The sequence below is a fragment of the Aotus nancymaae genome, unplaced genomic scaffold (genome assembly GCF_030222135.1).
Source record: "Aotus nancymaae isolate 86718 unplaced genomic scaffold, 86718_ANA_hifiasm-v0.15.2.pri h1tg000062l, whole genome shotgun sequence".
Classification (NCBI taxonomy): Eukaryota; Metazoa; Chordata; class Mammalia; order Primates; family Aotidae; genus Aotus; species Aotus nancymaae.
The window spans coordinates 20,547,448-20,568,322 of NW_026988476.1; the positions used below are offsets into that span (position 1 = coordinate 20,547,448).

The 20,875-nt window shown below is 35.5% G+C and overlaps 1 protein-coding gene across 3 annotated transcripts in view; it reads right to left on the bottom strand.

Annotated features, from left to right (window-relative positions):
- Positions 1 to 20,875, bottom strand: part of MAP4K5 (mitogen-activated protein kinase kinase kinase kinase 5) — a 117,947-nt gene that overhangs the window by 21,662 nt on the left and 75,410 nt on the right. For all 3 annotated transcript variants that reach the window (XM_064365848.1, XM_064365847.1, XM_064365849.1), the window contains 10 exons: positions 12,901 to 12,959; positions 11,408 to 11,475; positions 9,757 to 9,799; positions 8,718 to 8,871; positions 7,619 to 7,716; positions 7,410 to 7,451; positions 6,462 to 6,546; positions 2,982 to 3,061; positions 2,329 to 2,389; positions 218 to 332 (listed from right to left, as the gene is read on the bottom strand). In XM_064365848.1, coding sequence (XP_064221918.1) covers positions 218 to 332; positions 2,329 to 2,389; positions 2,982 to 3,061; positions 6,462 to 6,546; positions 7,410 to 7,451; positions 7,619 to 7,716; positions 8,718 to 8,871; positions 9,757 to 9,799; positions 11,408 to 11,475; positions 12,901 to 12,959 — 805 coding nt within the window. The remainder of the gene's footprint in view (positions 1 to 217; positions 333 to 2,328; positions 2,390 to 2,981; positions 3,062 to 6,461; positions 6,547 to 7,409; positions 7,452 to 7,618; positions 7,717 to 8,717; positions 8,872 to 9,756; positions 9,800 to 11,407; positions 11,476 to 12,900; positions 12,960 to 20,875) is intronic.

The window sequence follows — 20,875 nt, forward strand, 5'->3', positions numbered from 1 at the left end:
ACTGAGGAAGGGCCTGATAATCTGTATTATAAAACTTCCACAGTTGATTCTCATGGTCAAGTTCAGAAAACATTGAGCTTTTCCAGATGTAATACACTTTAGTGTAAACTACCTTTGAAAATTAAGGCAAAGTGTTTTACTGGGCAAGGAATACTGGCTATTTTTAAAATAAACACTAATTCCCCTCATTCAGTAGAATCAAAATGATATTTTGTACCTTGGTAGGATGCGGTCTGGAAACCTATGAGTTTGAATATGGGCAGCTAATCCTGGTTTTTTGGCATGTTCAAACAAAGCTATAAGATTGTGAGAGTAGAGCTGAAAGGTTTTTCCTATAAAAGAAAAACAGGTTACCTTTTTAAGGATCATTTACAGAAGAGAAATACAATTTTTGAGAAAAAGAAAACATAATTACCTTCTAAAATGAGGAGTCCAGTAATGTTCAAAAAGCCAAGCAAAATAGAAAAACACATACAAAAAACCCTCAGTTAATACTATTTTGAAAGACAACAGATAAAATGTTTTAAAATTAATATATAATTTTAATTCATAATATATAAATTAGGTACATTGTGACTAATGGGTGATCTAGGCAGACTAAACCTTAATGATGCCAGCAAAGAAAAAGAAAATGTTAAACACTGTTGTACAAAATCTCACGTTACAGATTGAGTTACAACGATGTACATGTGATTATTTTAATACAATATGAAAAATTCTATAAAGCTCTATTATCATTATTTCTCTGAGACAGACCTATTTATCAAGAACTTAGCAAATTACGTTGGATTAAAAATAATTGTGAATGAAGTCTTAAACATAACAGATTGAAATACTTAAAAAGTAAAACCAACCAATATTATAAGCCATGATACAAGGGTAACACAGCTACTATTTTATATAATAAAAAATACGGCTGTATTAAGCAAGAGGGATGGATATGGTAAGTATCTTCTGATTCTCATTATATGTGGTATGATAATATATAACAATACAAAACAATATTTATCTCTTTATTATTAAACATACATATATACACACACACATATACACAGTTTTATCTTCAACAAAATTATATGTGTTTTCTTAGAAAAGAAATATTCTGCCTAGACGCTAACCAACCTTCCTTTCTCTACTTCCTCTATCTACATAGTTTGCCACCCAGCTAGCCAGGCAGCTAGACACACACATACATGCATGTGAATGTTTTCTCCTATTGAGCTTTGCTACTTAAGATGTACCCTGTGTAATTTTTAAGCTTACTTCCCAAAACAAGTATAAGTAGGGATAAAAGCAGTAAGAGAGTTAGAGAAAAGTTTCTATGTATACAATTCATAATTGTTAACTCAAACAGAATTGGCTTTATTTTCATAACAGTAATATGTTAATATTTTACCAAACAAAAGTAAAAAAAGACTTGGAGGAATATTCTTTTGAGGACCCCAGTGTTTTAGAAGCCATTTAACACACAATCAAATATATGTTCTCCATAAACATTGTCATTAGCTCAAATATACAGATTCTTAAAAATCTCTATTATAGAGAAATAATAATAAACTATCTTGTACTCTACTACCAAAATGAAAGCAATCAGTAAACTTCTTGGTAGTCATTTAAATCTAAAATATAAGGAAATATTTTTTTCACAGGTAAGAGTTCAAAAAAAAAAAAAAAAAAGCCTATAACACCACCTATCCACCCATTTACCCCTAATCATAACCTACAAAAATAGGTTACTCTGGAATCTTGTTTAGAAGACATTAAAGAATCAGTCCAGGGCAGTTAATATGTGTCCAGAAAAACATGAATGTCACCAGCAAACACCCGTATAAGACTCTACAGTTTACTAAGCACTCTGGACATTATCTCATTTAACTTTCACAACCTCATGAGGCTGTACTATTACCCCATCATCCTCATTTTATAATTAATATAAATGAGGTAGAGAGACAGTGACTTGCTCAAGATGGCAGAGAAAGAAGAGTGTGATCTTCTGCTTCTTTCCTGTTACTTCCCAAAGAAGGGCACAAGCCATAATAGTGATGGTGGAGGAGGCTGAGTGGAAGGGAATGGCCACTAGTGTTAAGCACTGTGATACCCTTCAGGTGTTTAGATGCTGGGTGGGTTTGGAAAGTGCAGCCCTAACTGAAGACAGGATCCCTTCCCAAAGTTTCTTCCCATTCTAGGTGGGTAGCAAATATCCACAAGTCCCAGAGTTACTATCTTAGATTGGTCATCCATAATTACAAATAACATTTAAAAATAGTGTATATTAAAATTATATTTCTCTGCTTATCTGTGGTTTATTTTTCATCATCGCATACATACCTGATAATGACATTAAAGTATTATTGATAACATACAGCCAAGTACACTTCCGTGGAAATAACTAAAAGAAAAATAAGATTATTAAGATTCTCTCATTGTCATTATTTTAATCTCTTAAATTAAAATACTATCTGAAATAGTATAAAATACTATCTGAAATAGTATACTATCTAAAATAGTATTAAAATAACTGTTTTCTAACTCTCAGGTAATTACTAAATTCTTAGTGAAAAAAATCTTTCAACATGAACATGTAAAGAGTAAAATTTTACCCCCTTAAATATTTAAATCATAAAAATTAAAATTGGGGCCAACCAGATTGATTTAAATTAAGATACTTCTTTTTTTTTTTTTTTTGAGGCAGAGTCTTGCTCTGTCGCCAGGCTGGAGTGCAGTGGCGCAATCTCGGCTTGCTGCAACCTCTGCCTCCTAGGTTCAAGCGATTCTCCTGCCTCAGTCTCCTGAGCAGCTGGGACTACAGACGTGCGCCACCATGCCCAGCTAATTTTTATATTTTAGTAGAGACAGAGTTTCACTATGTTGGCTAAGATGGTCTCAATCTCTTGACCTTGTGATCTGCCCACCTCAGCCTCCCAAAGTGCTGGGATTACAGGCGTGATAAATTAATTACTTGAGTTAAAACACCTAATTACCTGTTCCATCGTTGCCTCATGTAGCTCATTGAGATTCAGTGTGTAAATACCATCTTCAGTTCCAAAAATAATGTACTGATCTAAAATAGTTGAGATAAATTACCAGAATATAGTATCATCTTCTGAAATCGTTCACTAAAATAATGACTTTACATTGTAATAGCATTAAGAATTTGCCACCTATCCATCTAAAATAAAATTATTTTCTAAAATTTGTATCACCTTCTTTACTTCTTTCCCCAATTCTTTTACGTTTTTATTTTATTTATTTTTTTGAGACGGAGTCTTGCTCTGTCACCAGGCTGGAGTGCAGTGGCGCAATCTTGGCTCACTGCAACCTCTGCCTCCTGGGTTCAAGCGATTCTTCCGCCTCAGCCTTCTGAGTAGCTGGGACCACAGGTGCATGCCATCACGCCCGGCTAACTTTTTTGTATTTTTAGTAGAGTTGGGGTTTCACCGTGTTGGCCAGGATGGTCTCGATCTCTTGACCTCGTGATCCACCTACCTCAGGCTCCCAAAGTGCTGGGATTACAGGCGTGAGCAATTCCTTTATTTTTTAAAAGCAGAAATATTCTATGTTAGACTAACTCACTCTGACTTTATCTTACTACATAACCCTGCCTTTCAACATAATTTTCCTATTTTAAGATTTTTAAATTATAGTTACACATTTTTGCAAGATGCCTCAAATATTCTTTTGACCAAGGAAACAAAAAGTTAATATAAATTATAAATCATGACACACCAGAAACAATGAGCACACCTAGTATCCAGATCTTGGTTTCTAAATATTACTTTCTAACAAAAAGAACCAGAACTTCTTAGAGAAAGACTGATTCAAATTCTGGGGCAAGAAAAGTAGATATTGAGCACAGAAATTGTGCTGTGCCAGAAAATAAAGAAGTGCTAAAAAAATGATGAAGACATTTCAAACAAAAGAACACAGATGTTCCCACTGCTCAAAAATTCTGGAACAATTTAAGTGTGAAAATAAATAATAGAGATAGATAATCTCTCATGGAATAAAATAAGAATTTATAAGTTTAAACTGATATAAATAAACAAATGAATAAGTGGGAAAGAAGAGAAACTGTCAATGAATGTCAATGGATGCTAAACTGAGTGGGTGAAAGTCTGATGAGCAAAAGGGTATTTATAAACATAATCTCAGTGCATCTCCATATTAATTACCTACTAATCAGAAAAGGAAAAATAGTAACCTAAGAATCGAGAAAGCTAGTGAACACTACCTTAACCAACAGATCAATATTAACATTGTTAGTATCTGGACAAGCTGATATCATGTATCTCCTGATATGATGTACTGAGAAGATGCACAATAACATTTCTGTGTTATTCCCATCAAAAATGCATAACCTGATTCAAGCATGAGGACTCATCATACCCCAATTAAGGGACATTCTACAAAATAAGTGGCCTCAAAAATGTTGAGATCAGAAGTTGAGGAATTGTTTTAGACTAAAAGAGACTAAAGAGATATGGAAGCTAAATGTAGTATATGATCTTGAATCAGATGATAGACTGGAACAATAAAAATGGGATGGAGACTATAAAAAATATTATTGGGACAACTAATATAATCCAACTATGGATTAGAAAGCAGTATTATGTGAATGATAAATTTCCTGATCTTTATAATTGTACTGCAGTTATATGATTCTTGTTCCTAGGAAATACACATTGAAGCATAAAGAGTACAGGAGAGGAACATATTTCCAACTTATTCTCAAGTATTAAAAAAAAAAAGTATACATAGTGGCAAAACAAATGGGGCAAAATTTGATGATTTTTGCCTGATGATTAAATATATAGGAGTTTCTTGTGCTATTTGTATAATTTTTCTGTAAGTTTGAAATTATATCAATTAAATGGTTATGAACAAGGACAGCAACAACAACTTCAAATTCTTTAATAAAAATATTTTTTTCAGGCTAGGCACAGGCTCATGCCTGTAATCCTAGCACTCTGGGTGGCCGAGGCAGGAGGATTGCTTGAGCCCAGCCAGGTCATAATGAGACCCCATCTCTACAAAAAAACTTAAAAAAAAATCAGCTGGAAGAGGTGGAACACACCTGTGGTCACAGCTATTTGGGAGTCTGAGGCAGAAGAATTGCCTGAAACCATGAGTTCGAGCTGCAGTGAACTATGACTGAACCACTGCATTCCAGCCTGGGAAACGTTAGAACAAGACTCTCTAAAAAAAAAATTATATGTATGTATATTTTCCTCCGTTATACTTTTTAATAGTGGTATTTAAAGCAGATCATTATGATCTGTCTTTATTATTGTGTTTAAGTAGAAATAAACATTTCCTGAAATCCTCTACTGACTAGTCTGTTTGCTAGTTGCGAGACACTGGGGTAGCCTTGTTTCTTTCTTGCAACAAAGTGAATATTGGGAGTGATTTATGGTACAAAGGATCACACTGAAAATCAGAGGTGTTAGGTTTGTTTTCAAAGTCACATGGTAATTACAAGAGTGGGAATCCAAACCCAGATCTATTTGATACCAAATTTCTGCCTCTAAAAATGTTTCCTCACTTCAGAAACATAATCTAAATTTTAAAGGAGTTATTTTAACATCATTTCAGACTTACAGAAAAGTTGTAATAGTACAACTAATTCCTAAATAGTTGTAACACAAATTCCACAAATGCTGAACATTTACTACTTCTGCTTGATCCTTCTCCTTACATAATTATTTTTTTGTTTTCTGAGCTGTTTAAGATAACTTAGGAACATGATGCATCTTCACTTTGAATTATTTCTGTACATTAAGGAAATAAAGGTCATATAACCACAAGACATTAATACTTCAACAACAAACAATGTAATCTATAATCCTTACTGATTGAGATTATAAATTGTCCCAATAATGTCCTTTTATAGTAAAAGAAAATTCTAATTAAGAATGCAATCAGTTGTGATTTCTCTTTAGTCTTTCAATCAAGAAGAGTTTCTTTCTTTTTTTTTTTTTAAAGACAGAGTCTTGCTCTGTCTCTCAGGCTGAAGTGCAGTGGTGCAATCTCAGCTCACTGCAACCTCCGCCTCCTGGGTTCAAGCCATTCTTTCTCCTCAGCCTCTTGAGTAGCTGGGATTACAGGTGCACGCCACCACACCTGGCTAATTTTTGTATTTTTAGTAGAGACGGGGTTTCACCATATTGCCCAGGATGGTCTCAATCTCTTGACCTCGTGATCTGCCCACCTTGGCCTCCCAAAGTGCTGGGATTACAGGTGTGAGCCACCGCGCCTGGACAAGAATAGTTTCTATAGACTCCTAAATTTTAATGCCTTTAAACCAAAACCCTATTAACCTATTTAGATTGTTGCAGGTTCCTATACCATCAGGTCTCTAAAGTTATATTTTTAAAGTAAACAACTTCAAGTCACTGATCACAAAGATACTTTCCCACAATAAATATTTTATTGGAGATGTATATAGAATTCAGACATTTTACCTTTTGTGTCAGGATGTATCCAGGATGTTGCACAATTAATTTTCAAAGGACAGCCATCAAAAACTTTCGAAAAGCATGCTCCCATCTTATTTATAAAGAAAGAAATGTTGACTTATTTGATTAGAAAATTTTATATATTCTTAGAAAATAGCTAACATCATTATGAAATACCAAATTCACTCTTACTTGCATATGCTTTTGGTTTCATTCCAAAACAAAATTCACATTTTGACATAATTAATCCACTATTTTATGGCAAAAATATCAAATTTACCAAAAGAACTACATACATCAATGATATAGTCTAGGAATTTTAAGTTATTACTATTTTTTAGGATCGACAATTATTACTGTGAAACAGTGGATAATTTTATTCAGTAACATATTAACTCCATAATAGTCATAATGGACAAAAATACTGATGTTTATATTATACACTAGACTTTCATTGAATAAAAAAGGACAATATATAAACCATCTCATTCATATGATTGGTTTCCATCCCATTCATGCGATCATGGGGTTCCCATTCACAGATAAGTTCCACTGACTGGCCAGGAGAAAAGCATTGATATAAGCTTCCCTGGTTTCTTTTCACTGTATATATTCCAATGTGAAATTCACTTTTGGGGTAGAAAGATATTTAATCCACATAATGAAGAGGACACAGTACTATTAATATCATCACATTAAAATTAAACTGGCCTTTCTAGGCTAATCTGAGGACTCAACTGCCAGTATTTACAAAAGGTGAAACACTGCCAATTCTAACTCACCCACTCAAATTAGAATACATGATGTAATTTAGGAGATATCTAAATGCATCCAGTATCTTTGTATTTCATGGTATCTTAACTTTCAAAGGCTCAAGTACTTGATAGCCAATATACTGCTGCTTCTAAAGAGAAAAAAAAAAAGGCAAATAATTCACATAAAAATATTCCTTACCAGAACTTTTGGGGTGGGTGGAAGGCCATTGATGGCTGGTTTCTATGGGAAAAATAAATTTTAATAGTGTAAGATCTTCTATGTCTTAAAAAAAACTTTAGACATTTAGAAATTTGGTAACTTGAATTACTGAATTCAACATCCTATGCCCCTTGCATGATAAATATAGTAGTATTTACAACTAATTGCTAAATGCCTGTTATACCTACAGGGAAGTCTCGTTTGTCCTTTTTTCGTGGTAACTGTGGTGCTTGTGCTGATCCTTCTGTATTTTCACTCATCAGTTTTGAAATACCATCACCATTTCCTAAAGAAAGTCATGGTTAAAAGTTGAATGACCACACAAATAAGTACTTTCCTTGACAAATTATTTCCCTTTTCCCTCACTACTTGTCTCCCATTTGGATGATCATTTACTGGGAATATTCTCTATTCTCAGGTAAGTTAATTTATCTTTGATGCCTTTCTCTAGATTCTAGAGAGGTAGCACTGCATCTTTAGCAGTGGTCTTAATCCATGTTTATCCGTATCATAAAGAAAAAAAATCTGACCTACTGACACAGATATGCAAAGCTTTTCATAATTGAACTTCAATCCACCTTTTTAGTTGTATCTTTCAGTATATACTCTTTAAAAGCTCACACTTCTACTATATTAGACTGCATAATTCAGATTTCCTGGCTTCAGTGAATTTGATCCACTACTGAAGGCTCACCAAGCCCATTAACGTCCTGCAGGAAGGACCAGTTAAGGCCTGTAATCCAGAACTTTGGGAGGCCAAGGCAGGCGGATCACTTGAGCCTAGGGAGTCGAGATCTGCCTGGGCAACATGGCGAAACCCTGTCTCTATAGAAAAAAAAAAAAATCCTGCAAGAGCTTACCTTCTTTATTCTCCACCTTTATCTCCCTCAGAAATCTCTGGTCTTCTATTATAATCAGGTAATTATTTCAGGACACACTTACATAAGCTGTTTTTCCTGATGTTATGTGTATGTAGGTATAACTTCTGCTATAGACTCTTTAAGTTCTGGAGGGCAGAAACATGCATTCACCCTTCTATATCTTGTAATAAGTATTTAGTAAGGGTTCAAATTTGGATTGAAGTGAACTGAATCTATTTATAGCCCATCCATGTGAAATTAAAGAGCCTTTACAAAGCTTTAAGATGTAATAGGATTGACTGAAGAAAAAAATATATTTTTTAATAGGAACAAATGATTTTCATTTCAGTTTTCACTTTGATTTATTTACCCAGGTAACAATATCTAGCCATATGTACTTCATGGCTGCTAATACTGCTAGCCATACCAATAGAGGAAGTCTCTGCCAAAGGCCCACAACTTGGGCTACTCTGTCTTCTGAGAATTTGGGGAGCTCTGTTCTCTGAATCAGGACAATGTTTTATGGTTGATGATTTTTCTTCGTCCGGAAAGCTGTCTTCAGAGTAAATGCTTATCCTTGGCTAGTGGTACAAAGACAAAAAAGTACTTTAACAGTTAGTTATCATTAGGCATCAGAGTCTTTAGGGAAAGGGAATGCACCTTTTTTCTTTCTTCTATACAGTTCAATTCACCGGGCTAAGTAAGCAAAGTAAGAGGTGATTTACTGCCCCAACACAACTATCAACTTGCCATGTGATTTTTAATCAGCCCTAATTCAAAACTGATAAAATTTTTATAACTAATATATCAACAATCCACAAAATAGTAACTAGAAACAATCAAGCAAAATGACTCCACTAACATGTCAAGCTATAATCATAAATAAGAGTGATAAATGATAAATTCTGTTGCCCCTCTATGTAGTCAAGTAATTTCTTCAGTAAGTAATAACCTATTTTTGCCTTTTTCTTTAAATTGAGACGGGGCCTTGCCCTGTCACCCAGGGTGGAGTGCAGTCGCCTGATCTTAGCTCATTGCAACCTCTGCCTCCTGAGCTCAAGCGATTATCGTGCCTCAGCCTCCCGAGTAGCTGGGATTACAGGCACACACCACCATGCCCAGCTAATTTTTGAACTTTTTGTAGAGACAGGGTGTCATCATGTTGGCCAGGCTGGTCTCAAACTTCTGACCTCAACTCATCTGCCTGCTTCGGCCTCCCAAAGTGCTGGGATTACAGACGTGAGCCACCGCGCCCAGCCGCATTTTTCTAATAGCTATTAAAAATATTGTATTTCTCAGGAAATCTTCTTTACTATATATTTTACACCATCATATACTCTTTTGAAGAAAACTGTATTCATCTAAAATACATTTTAAAAAATTTTGAAAAAAACTCATTAATTATTTTAAAAATTTAACTATTATTTAAATAAAGATTTAGTGTTCAAAATCATTAAGTAGCTCACCTTAGGAGGTAAGGGAGGTGGTACTGCACGCTTTGAGGTTGATCTAATACAAAAAGAAATGCAATTTAGATGATGATAAATGACCATAACCAAAAATACAGATACTATCAAATATGTATTAAATCAGTTTCTATACAGAGGATATAAAAGACACATCACAATGCAGAGTATAAAATCTTTAGGAAGACCTAAAACCTCACTCATATTGTTAAATTGTATTAGTATGTCTATAAAATAAATACTTTAGGCTGGGTGTGGTAGCTTATGCCTGTAATCCTTGCATTTTGGGAGGCTGAGGTGGGCAGATCATGAGATCAGGAGATCAAGACCATCCTGGCCAACCTAGTGAAATCCCATCTCTACTAAAAATACAAAAATTAGCTGGGCATGGTGGCACGCGCCTTGTAGTCCCAGCTACTCAGGAGGTTGAGGCAGGAGAATCGCTTGAACCCAGGAGGCAGAGGTTGCAGTGTGCCAAGATCACGCCACTGCACTCCAGCTTGGCGACAAAGCAAGACTCCGTCTCAAAAAAAAGATTTAAAAAAGTGGACACAAAGTCTCATTTTACTTTATGGTTATGCTTTGCTATATTTCATAGGTAATAAAAACTAAATTAACCTCTTAGTAAAAAATTGATTCAGATTTTTAGAGCTGGGACCCATAGATTCAAGTGGGTATATCATCAAACCTTTTGCTACTCAAAGTATAGTTCTCAAACCAGCAGAACTGGCATCATCTGGGAACTTTGCCAAATGTACTCTTTACACCTACTGAGTAAGAATCTTCCTTTTAATAAGTTCTCCAGGTCCAGAAGTTTGAGAAGCACTTATCTAGTCCACTGGTCCCACACACTTATCCACAGTCATTGCAATAAATCAGGAGGCTTTCAGGATTCTTAGATCCAGACCCAAAGACTGTATTCTATACCAGAGGTTGGCAAACTTTTTCTATGAAGGGCCAGAGAGTAAATATTGTAAGGCCTTTGTGAGGCATACAGTAGTTTTAACTATGGAACTCTGATGTTATAGTATGAAAGCAGCCATATAAGATACATAAATGAATAAGCATAGTTATATTCTAACAAAGTTATTTATGGACACTGAAATTTGAATTTCATGTAATTTTCATGTGTAAGAAAATATTATTATTCTTTTGATTTCAACCATTAAAAATGTAACTACCATTCTTAGTTTGTGGACTGTCATAGTCTTTTAACCCCAGATACATAGGCCTAATGTGAGAACCTAGGAATCTGTATTTCTAAAGAGCTCTGTAGGCAACTGCAGTGCACAGATAAGTTAAGAACAACTCATGAAGGCCAGTCACCTCACTTAATTGTTGAGGTAACTATACGGGAGAGACAAAACTGGGGCTTTCTAACTCCATTACAGTACTTTTTTCACATGATATCACGTGACTCACCTTTTAGTAAACTATCATTACGTAGTATATGCTGATTAAAACAAAACAAAAAACCTTAATGATCAATACATGATGCTTTTTGGTAAAAGTCAAAAGCTTTACCTTGATTACAGGCATAGTGTAACTTTTTCAAGAATGCAAATCAAAGCTTATTAGAATAAATCACATGCCCCATACTCTTCTTATGTAATCAAATAAAATACAGTTATTAAATTAGAAAACAACTTACTTGCCAGTATTTGTACCATCAACAAAAGGATTCCACTGTAACATGAAATTTGGGTCTGATGACAATCCCTTTAAAGATACAGTTTAAAATGTTACTTTGTAACAGATATTAACCATTTTATCTGATTCAAGAAAACATTCCAGTGTCATAATTATTAATTACCTTGGCATTCAATCAATTTTTAAATCTCCAGCTAGATTTGCTTTGTCATTTGACATATTTAGGTCAATGACTCATTATCAGTTGACTTGAACTTAAGAAATTCCATAAACATACTAAATGTAGCTTCAAATGTGACAAATCTTCTTTATCAATATGTGACTATATTCCAAAACAAACAGTAAAAGAAAATAACTGAATTATCTTCCTCATTACTCTATTAGCATGGAGAACTAAATATCATATTACTAAATTATCACAAATTTATTGGTGCTACTTTTTCCTGTTAGCGTGGAAACTGGGGTTTTATCATGCAGCAACATTTACAGTACAAAGAGCACAACTTCTAAACATTAAGGATGAACTCAATAGGCTAGGTTAAGCTAACTCTAATAGTATCTTGCTTTTTTACTTTTTTCCTTTTATTTATTTATTTTTTTTTAATTTTTTTTTTTCTTTTTTTTTTAAGACGGGGTTTCACCATGTTGGTCAGGCTGGTCTTGAACTCCCAACCTCAGGTGATCCGCCCACCTTGGCCTCCAAAGACTTGGATTACAGGCGTGAGCCACCACGCCTGGCTCCTTTTATTTATTTATTTTGAGATGGAGTCTCGCTCTGTCGCCCAGACTGGAGTGCAGTGGCTTGATCTTGGCTTACTGCAACCTCCGCCTCCTGGGTTCAAGTGATTCTCCCTGCCTCAGCCTCCTGAGTAGCTGGGATTACAGGAACATGCCACCACGTCTGGCTAATTCTTCTATTTTTAGTAGAGATGGGGTTTCACCATGTTGGCCAAGCTGGTCTGGAACTCCTGACTTCAGGTGATCCGCCCACCTTGGCCTCCCAAAGTGGTGAGATTACAGGCGTAAGCCACTGCACTTGACCACTTTTTCCTTTTAGATAAGGAAAGAGGTAACTAAACAGTAACTTCAAAATAGAAGTAATAGTTAAAAAAGCAGCTATATTAACAAATAAAATACATTTTAAAAAGTAAGGCAATACAGAATGTAGAATTTACTATAAACCAAACATAATCAGTTTAAAATAAAAAAAAAAGGTCCTGAGGGCTTAAAGCTAAGAATCAAATTCTGTATATTTAATAACATGTAAAACCTTCAAAAGACTAAGGAGGTTAAAATGAATGGCTGAAACAGTATATTACATTGTGCTCTAGTAAAAATACAATTATAAACTTTAAAAAACTTTAATATGGGAAAAATTATCAAAATTAATGCTTAAGAGTGTATCAATTTGTTTCCTGATCAAAGTACAACTAACTAAACAAAAAGTTTTCTCAAATCTTAATGTAAAAATAATGTTTTAAAATTAATTCTTACCATTTCATCCCGTGCTTCTGTTTCTTTTCTCAGAGGAGGTTCAAATTGTAATTTGTCAACTGCAAAATATATAACAGGTATGTACAAGCTCAGCATCTCAAAGGGCTGATCTCAGAAATGTAATGACGAGTTTGTATATAGGGTGGGGGAGGGAGAAAGAAGAGGGGAAAGAAGAGAAGACAAAAATATCTTATTTTTTTTACTACTAGAGTACCTCTTTGTTATGCGTACCAAAAGTAAGTAACAAACTGGGTCTTCCTAACATCTCTACTTAATTGTTGGTTGGAATCAGGAAATTACACAAACAGTTCTTTTTGTATAGAAGAGATTTTTTTAAAATTCATTAAAAGTAAATGACTAAGTGAAAACTTTAAGAATTTTCTCTATGCTGTAGACTACTTTGAGACAGTTTAAGCTATAGTTTCATGGCAGAGATGAACTAAGAAAACTACCTATAAATTATCTAAATAGAACAAATGACTTCTGTCAAATTAAATGTCACAATGACATTCAGGAATCTGATATAATAAATATGTATTTTATTTGGTCTAGTCATATTGACTTCAGAATTATTCAAAATATTCGAAGACTAACTTCTTTTGTATAAAATGTTCTGGCCGGGCATGATGGCTCACGCCTGTAATCCAAGCACTTTGGAGGCCAAGGCGGGTGGATCACCTGAGATCGGGAGTTCAAGACCAGCCTGACCAACATGGTGAAACCCCGTCTTTATTTATTAAATAAAAAAATAAAAAATAAAAAAATAAAATCTTCTAAAATAGAGAAAAGGAGGGTTTATTACTTCCTTATAAAGTATTTAAAATTTAAAAATTTTAAAATCCAATGTCACTAAAAGCCCCCCAAATTTTTTTAAACACTCATACTTGCATCATAGAGATGCAAAATTCCTAAATACAATCTTAGCAAACAAAATTCTTTTAAAAAGCACTTTCAAATATGATCCAGTTGTCCTTATCCCTAAAAACAAGACTTGTAAAAAGCAAATACAAAGCACTGACATAATTTATCATATTAAACAAAAACAGCATGTCATAAATTTTTCAACAGAAGTTTGGAAGATATTACATAAAATATAGTATCTACTTTAAAAAATCTAAAATAAATAGTCCTTCGTCATTAATGACTTATTTCACATAATCTTTAAAAATCTGAATTCAAGAACTACTACCATAATTCATAAAGAACCTCTTTAGTCTTTTGAAACAGAGATGAGCTAAAGTTTGTTTTTGTGACAACCAGAACCACTGGCAAGCAGGTCTAGAGATGCATTATAAAAGGCATAAATGTGAAAATATTACTTTCTTTTTCTTTTTTTGAGACGGAGTCTTGCTCTGTCGCCCAGGCTGGAGTGCAGTGTCACAATCTCAGCTCACTACAACCTCCACCTCCCAGGTTCAAGCGCTTCTTCTGTCTCATCTTCCCGAGTAGCTGGGACTACAGGCATGGACCACCACGCCCAGCTAATTTTTGTATTTTGAGTAGAGATGGGGTTTCACCATGTTGGCCAGGCTGGTATGGAACTCCTGACCCCAGGAGTTCCTGACCCCAGGTGATCAGCCCACCTAGGCTCCCATGGTGCCAGGATTACAGGTTTAACTACCATGCCTGGCCATTTTTAAATAACAGAAATTGGGCTTACCCTTCTGTATAAACAACTATCTACATGTAACACTTATATATGTCTGCATGTTTGTATGTGTACAAACTAAAGCAACTGTTTGGAGGCAATGCACTACAAACACCACAGGGCTGTGATTCTTAAAAGAAGAAAATACATGGTGTTAAGAGCCATATTTACCCTGATTTTCTGCCTGGGGGTACTTTCCAAACTAGGACACAAGAAAATGGAGCCCAAAGATAAAGTAACAGTCTCAAAAGGTGAAGGGAACAATGATTTGAATTTGGGGCTGCTTAGAAAGAGGGCACAATATCAGAAATAAGAAAGCTGTATAAAGGAGGAACTCCAAAAATATGCAAAGAGGTTTCCTTAAGTCCTTGGCTGAATACCAAGAGCAAAGTAAGACTATGCAAGGTATCTCAGAAAATGGCCAACAGAGCACTGTGAGCTTCTGGAGATCCCACAGTACCAGGAAAAATATTTGGCTTTCTACCAGAGGAAAGACCTTGTTGAATACTCCACTAAAACCTGACATAAGCCTCGAAAGGATTAAGTAGACATACCAGGTAATTAACTCTTTAAAGAAAGAGGATAAAATCCAGATGCTCAACACTGTATTACATTGTCCAAGATACAATAAAAAAGACAAGTGAAGAAGCTAGAAAATAGAAACCATAATCGGTTGAAAACCAATTAATAAAAACAAACCCAGAGGTGACAAAGGTGTTAAAATTAGCAGACAAAAATTTCAAAACAGCTATTAAAAATATGTTCAAAGATTTAAGAGAAAAGATAGACACGGTAAGTGAGTAGACAGAATATCTCAGTAGAAAAACAGAAATTATATATATGTGTGTGTATATACAGGTATATTACATATATGACTGGAAGTCTAGATCCAAAAAAAGCTTGGTTGAAATAAAATTGACTGAATAGGCTTAACAGTAGACTCAACACTGTAAAAAAGATCAATGAGCTTCAAGTCGGGGCAACAGAAACAAAACTGAAGAACAGTGGAAAAAAAACAACAAACAAATAAAAAACAACTTATGTGTGGATAAAGGGAGAAGATAGGGAGAGCAAAGCCTCCATGACCTGTGGACAACATCTGGTGTTCCAACAAATATAACTGGAGTCCCAGAAGCAGAGGAGAGAGACTGGGGCAGAAATTTTGAATAAACAGGGACCAAGCATTTCCCAAACTTGAAGAAAAATATTAACCTACATATCTAAGAGGCTCAATGAACCCAAGATAGAACACAAAGAAAAAATTCAGTTAAGATACATCACAAATTGCTTACCAACAAAAAACCCGGCTGGGCGCAGTAGCGCACGCCTGTAATCCCAGCACTTTGGGAGGCCAAGGCGGGTGGATCACGAGGTCAAGCGATCGAGACCATCCTGTCAACATAGTGAAACCCCATCTTCACTAAAAATACAAAAAATTAGCTGGGCACAGTGGTGCGTGTCTGTAATCCCAGCTACTCAGGAGGCTGAGGCAGGAGAATTGCCTGAACCCAGGAGGCAGAGGTTGCGGTGAGCTGAGATCACGCCATTGCACTCCAGCCTGGGTAAGAATAGCAAAACTCCGTCTCAAAAAAAAAAACCCACAAAAATTTCATATTGCAGTACCTCATCTTTTTTTAAAAAACTGAGTTGATGTCATGAATTGGGTTGTAATTGGCAGCTTTAAAAAATACTGATGTAGAAGAACATACAGGTATTGTTATACTTCAGGTTTTTTTTCCCCCAAAATAGTTATTCTGTCAATATAGGCTTTTATTTGGTAATTATATGTCTATTTTTAGGATGAATATACCTACTTGGGAAATCTCTGATTACTTCTCTGGAAATAGAAACACCTCTCTACAACTATTACTAAGGAGATTTGTAAGACAATACAGATGATTCCTAACTGACGAAGGCTTGATTTACAATTTTTCTGACATTCTGGTGGTACAAAAGTGATATACATTCAGTAGAAACTGTACTTTGAATTTTGATCTTTTCCCAGACTAGTGACATATGATATGATACTCTCTTGAGATGCTGGACAGTGACAGCAAGCCACAGCTCCCAGTCAGCTACCCTAACATTAAGTATTCTGAGCACGTTTAAGATGGCTGGGCTAAGTTATGATGTCTGGTAGGTTAGGTGTGTTTAATGTTTTTTTGACTTATGGTATTTTCAACTCACAATGGGTTTATTAGGACATAACCCCATCGTAAATCGGGGGGCATCTGTACATCTTACTCAAAATCTCTATTGCCTTTATCACTCTTAGGCTTCAGGTAAGATAAAAAGGACAAATGGAAATCTCAAACTGAAGTTGGTTAAACTTTCAGAAATCCTGAGACTTCCTTAGCCTAAAGGGTTTTTCGTTGTTGTTTTTCTCCTTTGCCCGAATGACAAGTGAGGGCAGTTCCCCTGGAGCTCATTAACTCTCTCTCAATGAACCGAAATCTGAGCATCCTATACATTTGGAAATACTGCCACCAACTCAAGTTTCTATGTTTATTATATCTCCAGTTATTAACTGGAACTCATAATACACAGAGTTTTGGATTCAAACAGGTTCAGGAAGTATTTCCTCTAAAGCAACCTTTACATTAAAATTCAGAGACGGTCTTCTGGAAAACTGCCCTCTAACCTCAATAAATAGAATTTTGCCAGGCACTGTTAATAACTAATGCAATGGTAAAATAGGGTGTTGATCCCTGTATTAATGTCTCTCAAATATAGAGACGTAAGCCAATCTTAAATCACTGGAAGACTGTCCCAGCAGGACACCTCAAAAAGAGGTGACAAGGAATCCTTCTGAAGCAGATGACTACAAAAAGAAAAGAGCTTCCACTCAAGTCAGATGGAAGTGGAAGGTCTACCCAAGACCCATGGAAAGATAACTGGAGCCACTGGTTGTCTTACTTTAAACTGCGGCAACAGTACTTTCTTAGTCACATTCCCTACCTTTTGGTAGCTGGAGATTTTGGACTACTGACAGATGCTTGTTACTTCTTAATTGTACTTGTAGAGTCCCTATTCTTACTATTGCCCTTTGCAGCCTTAGTCAGTCTGGAGTATGAGTCTAATACCTGGCTGAAATTTACTCATGAGTCAACTAAAATTATACAATTAAACTAACTGTTAGGCTTATACTCTTTGTGAATACCTCCTATCTTTCCTTGGTGCCAATTCCATGTAATCAGTTGGTTTCCAAGGTAATTGGACTCAACCACTAATATACTCTTCAGATGACCCCCCCCGCAAAAAATAAGGTAATTTAGCTAATACGCTTATATCTGAATCAGACTGAGAAAGTAAGAAATCTGCCTTGCCATTCACCAGGCTGACAGGACAGACACAAATCCAAATGCAGAGTCAACAAGAAATAATATTTCTCCCAAGAACGTTTTGCACATGTAAAGTTTCATATAATGACCCTCTCTGAGTTATACCGCTTTCTAACTGAGAAATCTCTCTCTCTAAAATCAACGACTGCCAGAAACATTGCTCTATAAAATCATGTTTAGCATAAATCATCCTATTCTTGCCTGGCCTAAATCACTGACACAGAGAAACAGACTCAATTTCCAATCCAGATGCAGAGCTTCAAATAAAGGCATTTCTGAACACAACACTTCAACAAGTTTCCAAGGAAACACACTCTGAGTTTACTTTTACAGCAGAGACCTGATGTTCACCCTTTCATATACATCCCTACTTTGCTTTAAGTCATCACTTAAATTTCACCTGAACTTTATTCTTTCCAAAATCCTGTACTTCTTTTCTCCTGTTTGATGAAATCCTGAATGGTTCAGTTTCTCTGGTGTGTGTTCTCCGTCACTGCAAGGAGTCAATAAACCTGACTTTGCTGGACTACACATTTGTCCCTGGTGGTCTTAGACTGATTGGGCGTGGTTCATAATAATCATTTATGTCCACTGAAAATACATTGTAAGAATGCTTACAGTAGTTATAACAGCCAAAAACCAGAAATAAATCAAATGCTCATCAACAGAAGAATAAATTGTGGTATGGTCATACAATGGAATATTACAGTATAGTGAAAACTGAACTATTGCTACACATGACTCTAAAAGTCATAATGTTGAGTAAAAGAAGCCAGGAACAAAAGGGTGCTTTGTGAATGATTCCATTTACCTGAAGGTCAAGATCAGGTAAAAGCCAGTTTATGTGACAGAGATCAGAACAGTAATTAGCCTGGGCAGAGGGAGGGCAGGGGAGTATAGAATTTAAGAATACTGATTGGAAAAGTTCTCGTAAGCAAGCCTCCTGAGATTCTGATAATGTTCTATATTCGTATTTTTAGCTGGGTGGTAGTTACATGAGTATTATATATTTAAAAATTCATCCTGGAGCATGTTTTTTTTTCTGAGACAGAGTCTTGTTCTGTCGTCAGGCGCCAGGCTGGAGTGCAATGGTGCGATCTCAGCTCACTGCAACTTCCGCCTCCCGGGTTCAAGCAATTCTCCTGCCTCAGCCTCCTGAGTAGCTGGGACTACAGGTGCATGCCACCACGCCCAGCTAATTTTTTTGTATTTTTAGTAGAGACGGGGTTTCACCACGTTGGCAAGGATGGTCTCGATCTCTTGACCTCATGATCCGCCCGCCTCGGCCTCCCAAAGTGCTGGGATTACAGGCGTGAGCCACCACACCCGGCTGGAGTATTCTTAAGATTTGAGCATTTTACTGTATATGTTACCACCTCAATTTAAAAACTGAAACAAAACACAGAGTAGAGGCCAGGCGTGGTGGCTCACACCTGTAATCCCAGAGCTTTGGGAGGCCAAGGAGGGTGTATCACGAGGTCAGGAGTTTGAGAACAGCCTGGCCAACATAGTTGAAAACCTGTCTCTACTAAAAAGACAAAAAAATTAGCTGGGTATTGTAGCGGGTGCGTGTAATCCCAGTTACTCAGGAGGCTGAGGCAGGAGAATCACTTGAACCTGGGAGGCGGAGGTTGCAGTGAGCCGAGACCGTGCCACTGCACTCTAGCCTGGGCAACAGAGCGAGACTCCAACTCAAAAAAAAAAAAAAAAAAAAAAAAGTAGAAATAAATAGTATAAAATCTATCAAATAAATAAAAGCAAAGTGGTAAAACACTCCTGATAAATACAAACGAAGTTTTCCAAAACTTCAAAGACAACTCATTAATAACGTGACCTTCTACTCTACCACTTTCTTTCTGGTGCTTTAAGTACATACAGCTCACTCTATGAGGATATTGGTATTTTGGGCACTGATATCCTCATGGAATATGAAAGAACTAAATCTTGATCTTATCTCTGAAAAAGCCTATTTTGGTTAAGAAAACTGAATATCATAAATATGTCAACTCTCCCAAAGTAATAAGATCTCTGTAAAAAACACCAAGTTTTTTTTTTTTTAACCACATAAGCCAATTCTTAAGTTTATATGGGGGAAACACAATAGCTAATGTCATAATGAAAAAGAAGTGTGACAAGGTATATATGTGTGTGTGCTGCGGAAGGGCAGAGAGTAGGAGTAGGATTAATTCTAACAGATATTATAAAGATATAATAATCAAAAGTATGCTACTGGCACAAAAGCAGACATTTATGCAATAGAATAGAATTTCCAGAAACAATCCTAAAATATATACAGCAATTTGGTATATAATAAAGACGGCATATCAAATCTATGAGTAGAAAGACTGCATTTTTAATAAATATGAAACAAAAGAGTAGTCATCTAGAAAGAAATTCAAGTTGAATCTATACTTCATACCTTCTACCAAATAATTTATACTAGATTTTTAAATATTTAAAAAATGACATTAAAAATACAAGAAGAAACAACAGAAAATTTATTTTATAACTTTGGAATTGAGAAAGCCTTGCTAAGTAAGATACAAAACCCCAAAACTATACAAGAAAAGATAGATAAAACAGACCACAGTAATGAAATACTATGGAAGTGCATAAAATAAAGAAAATGATGTTACAATGGATTATCAACTTTGCTACTTTTCTGTCTGGTATTTGAGGCTCACAGAGTTCATCTCAGACTATATAAGGAGAGAACTGCATAAGAAGGTATCATCAATCTAGGCACTAACAAAGACATTAAATCTTGAATTACTGGCTTAATTATGAAAAAGCTGATTGGAACAACTAAGAAGGGAAACATATTCTAACTCTCCAGTGACTAAGAGTTTTAAAGCTGTACCCAGAAAGCTAGAAATGTTTGGGTTTATGAAAACTCAGACTTAAACAAAATGCACATTGGCAATAATTCTAATTAGCTCCAATATTTAATGAATTATCTTCCTTCTAGTATGATTTACAATTTTAT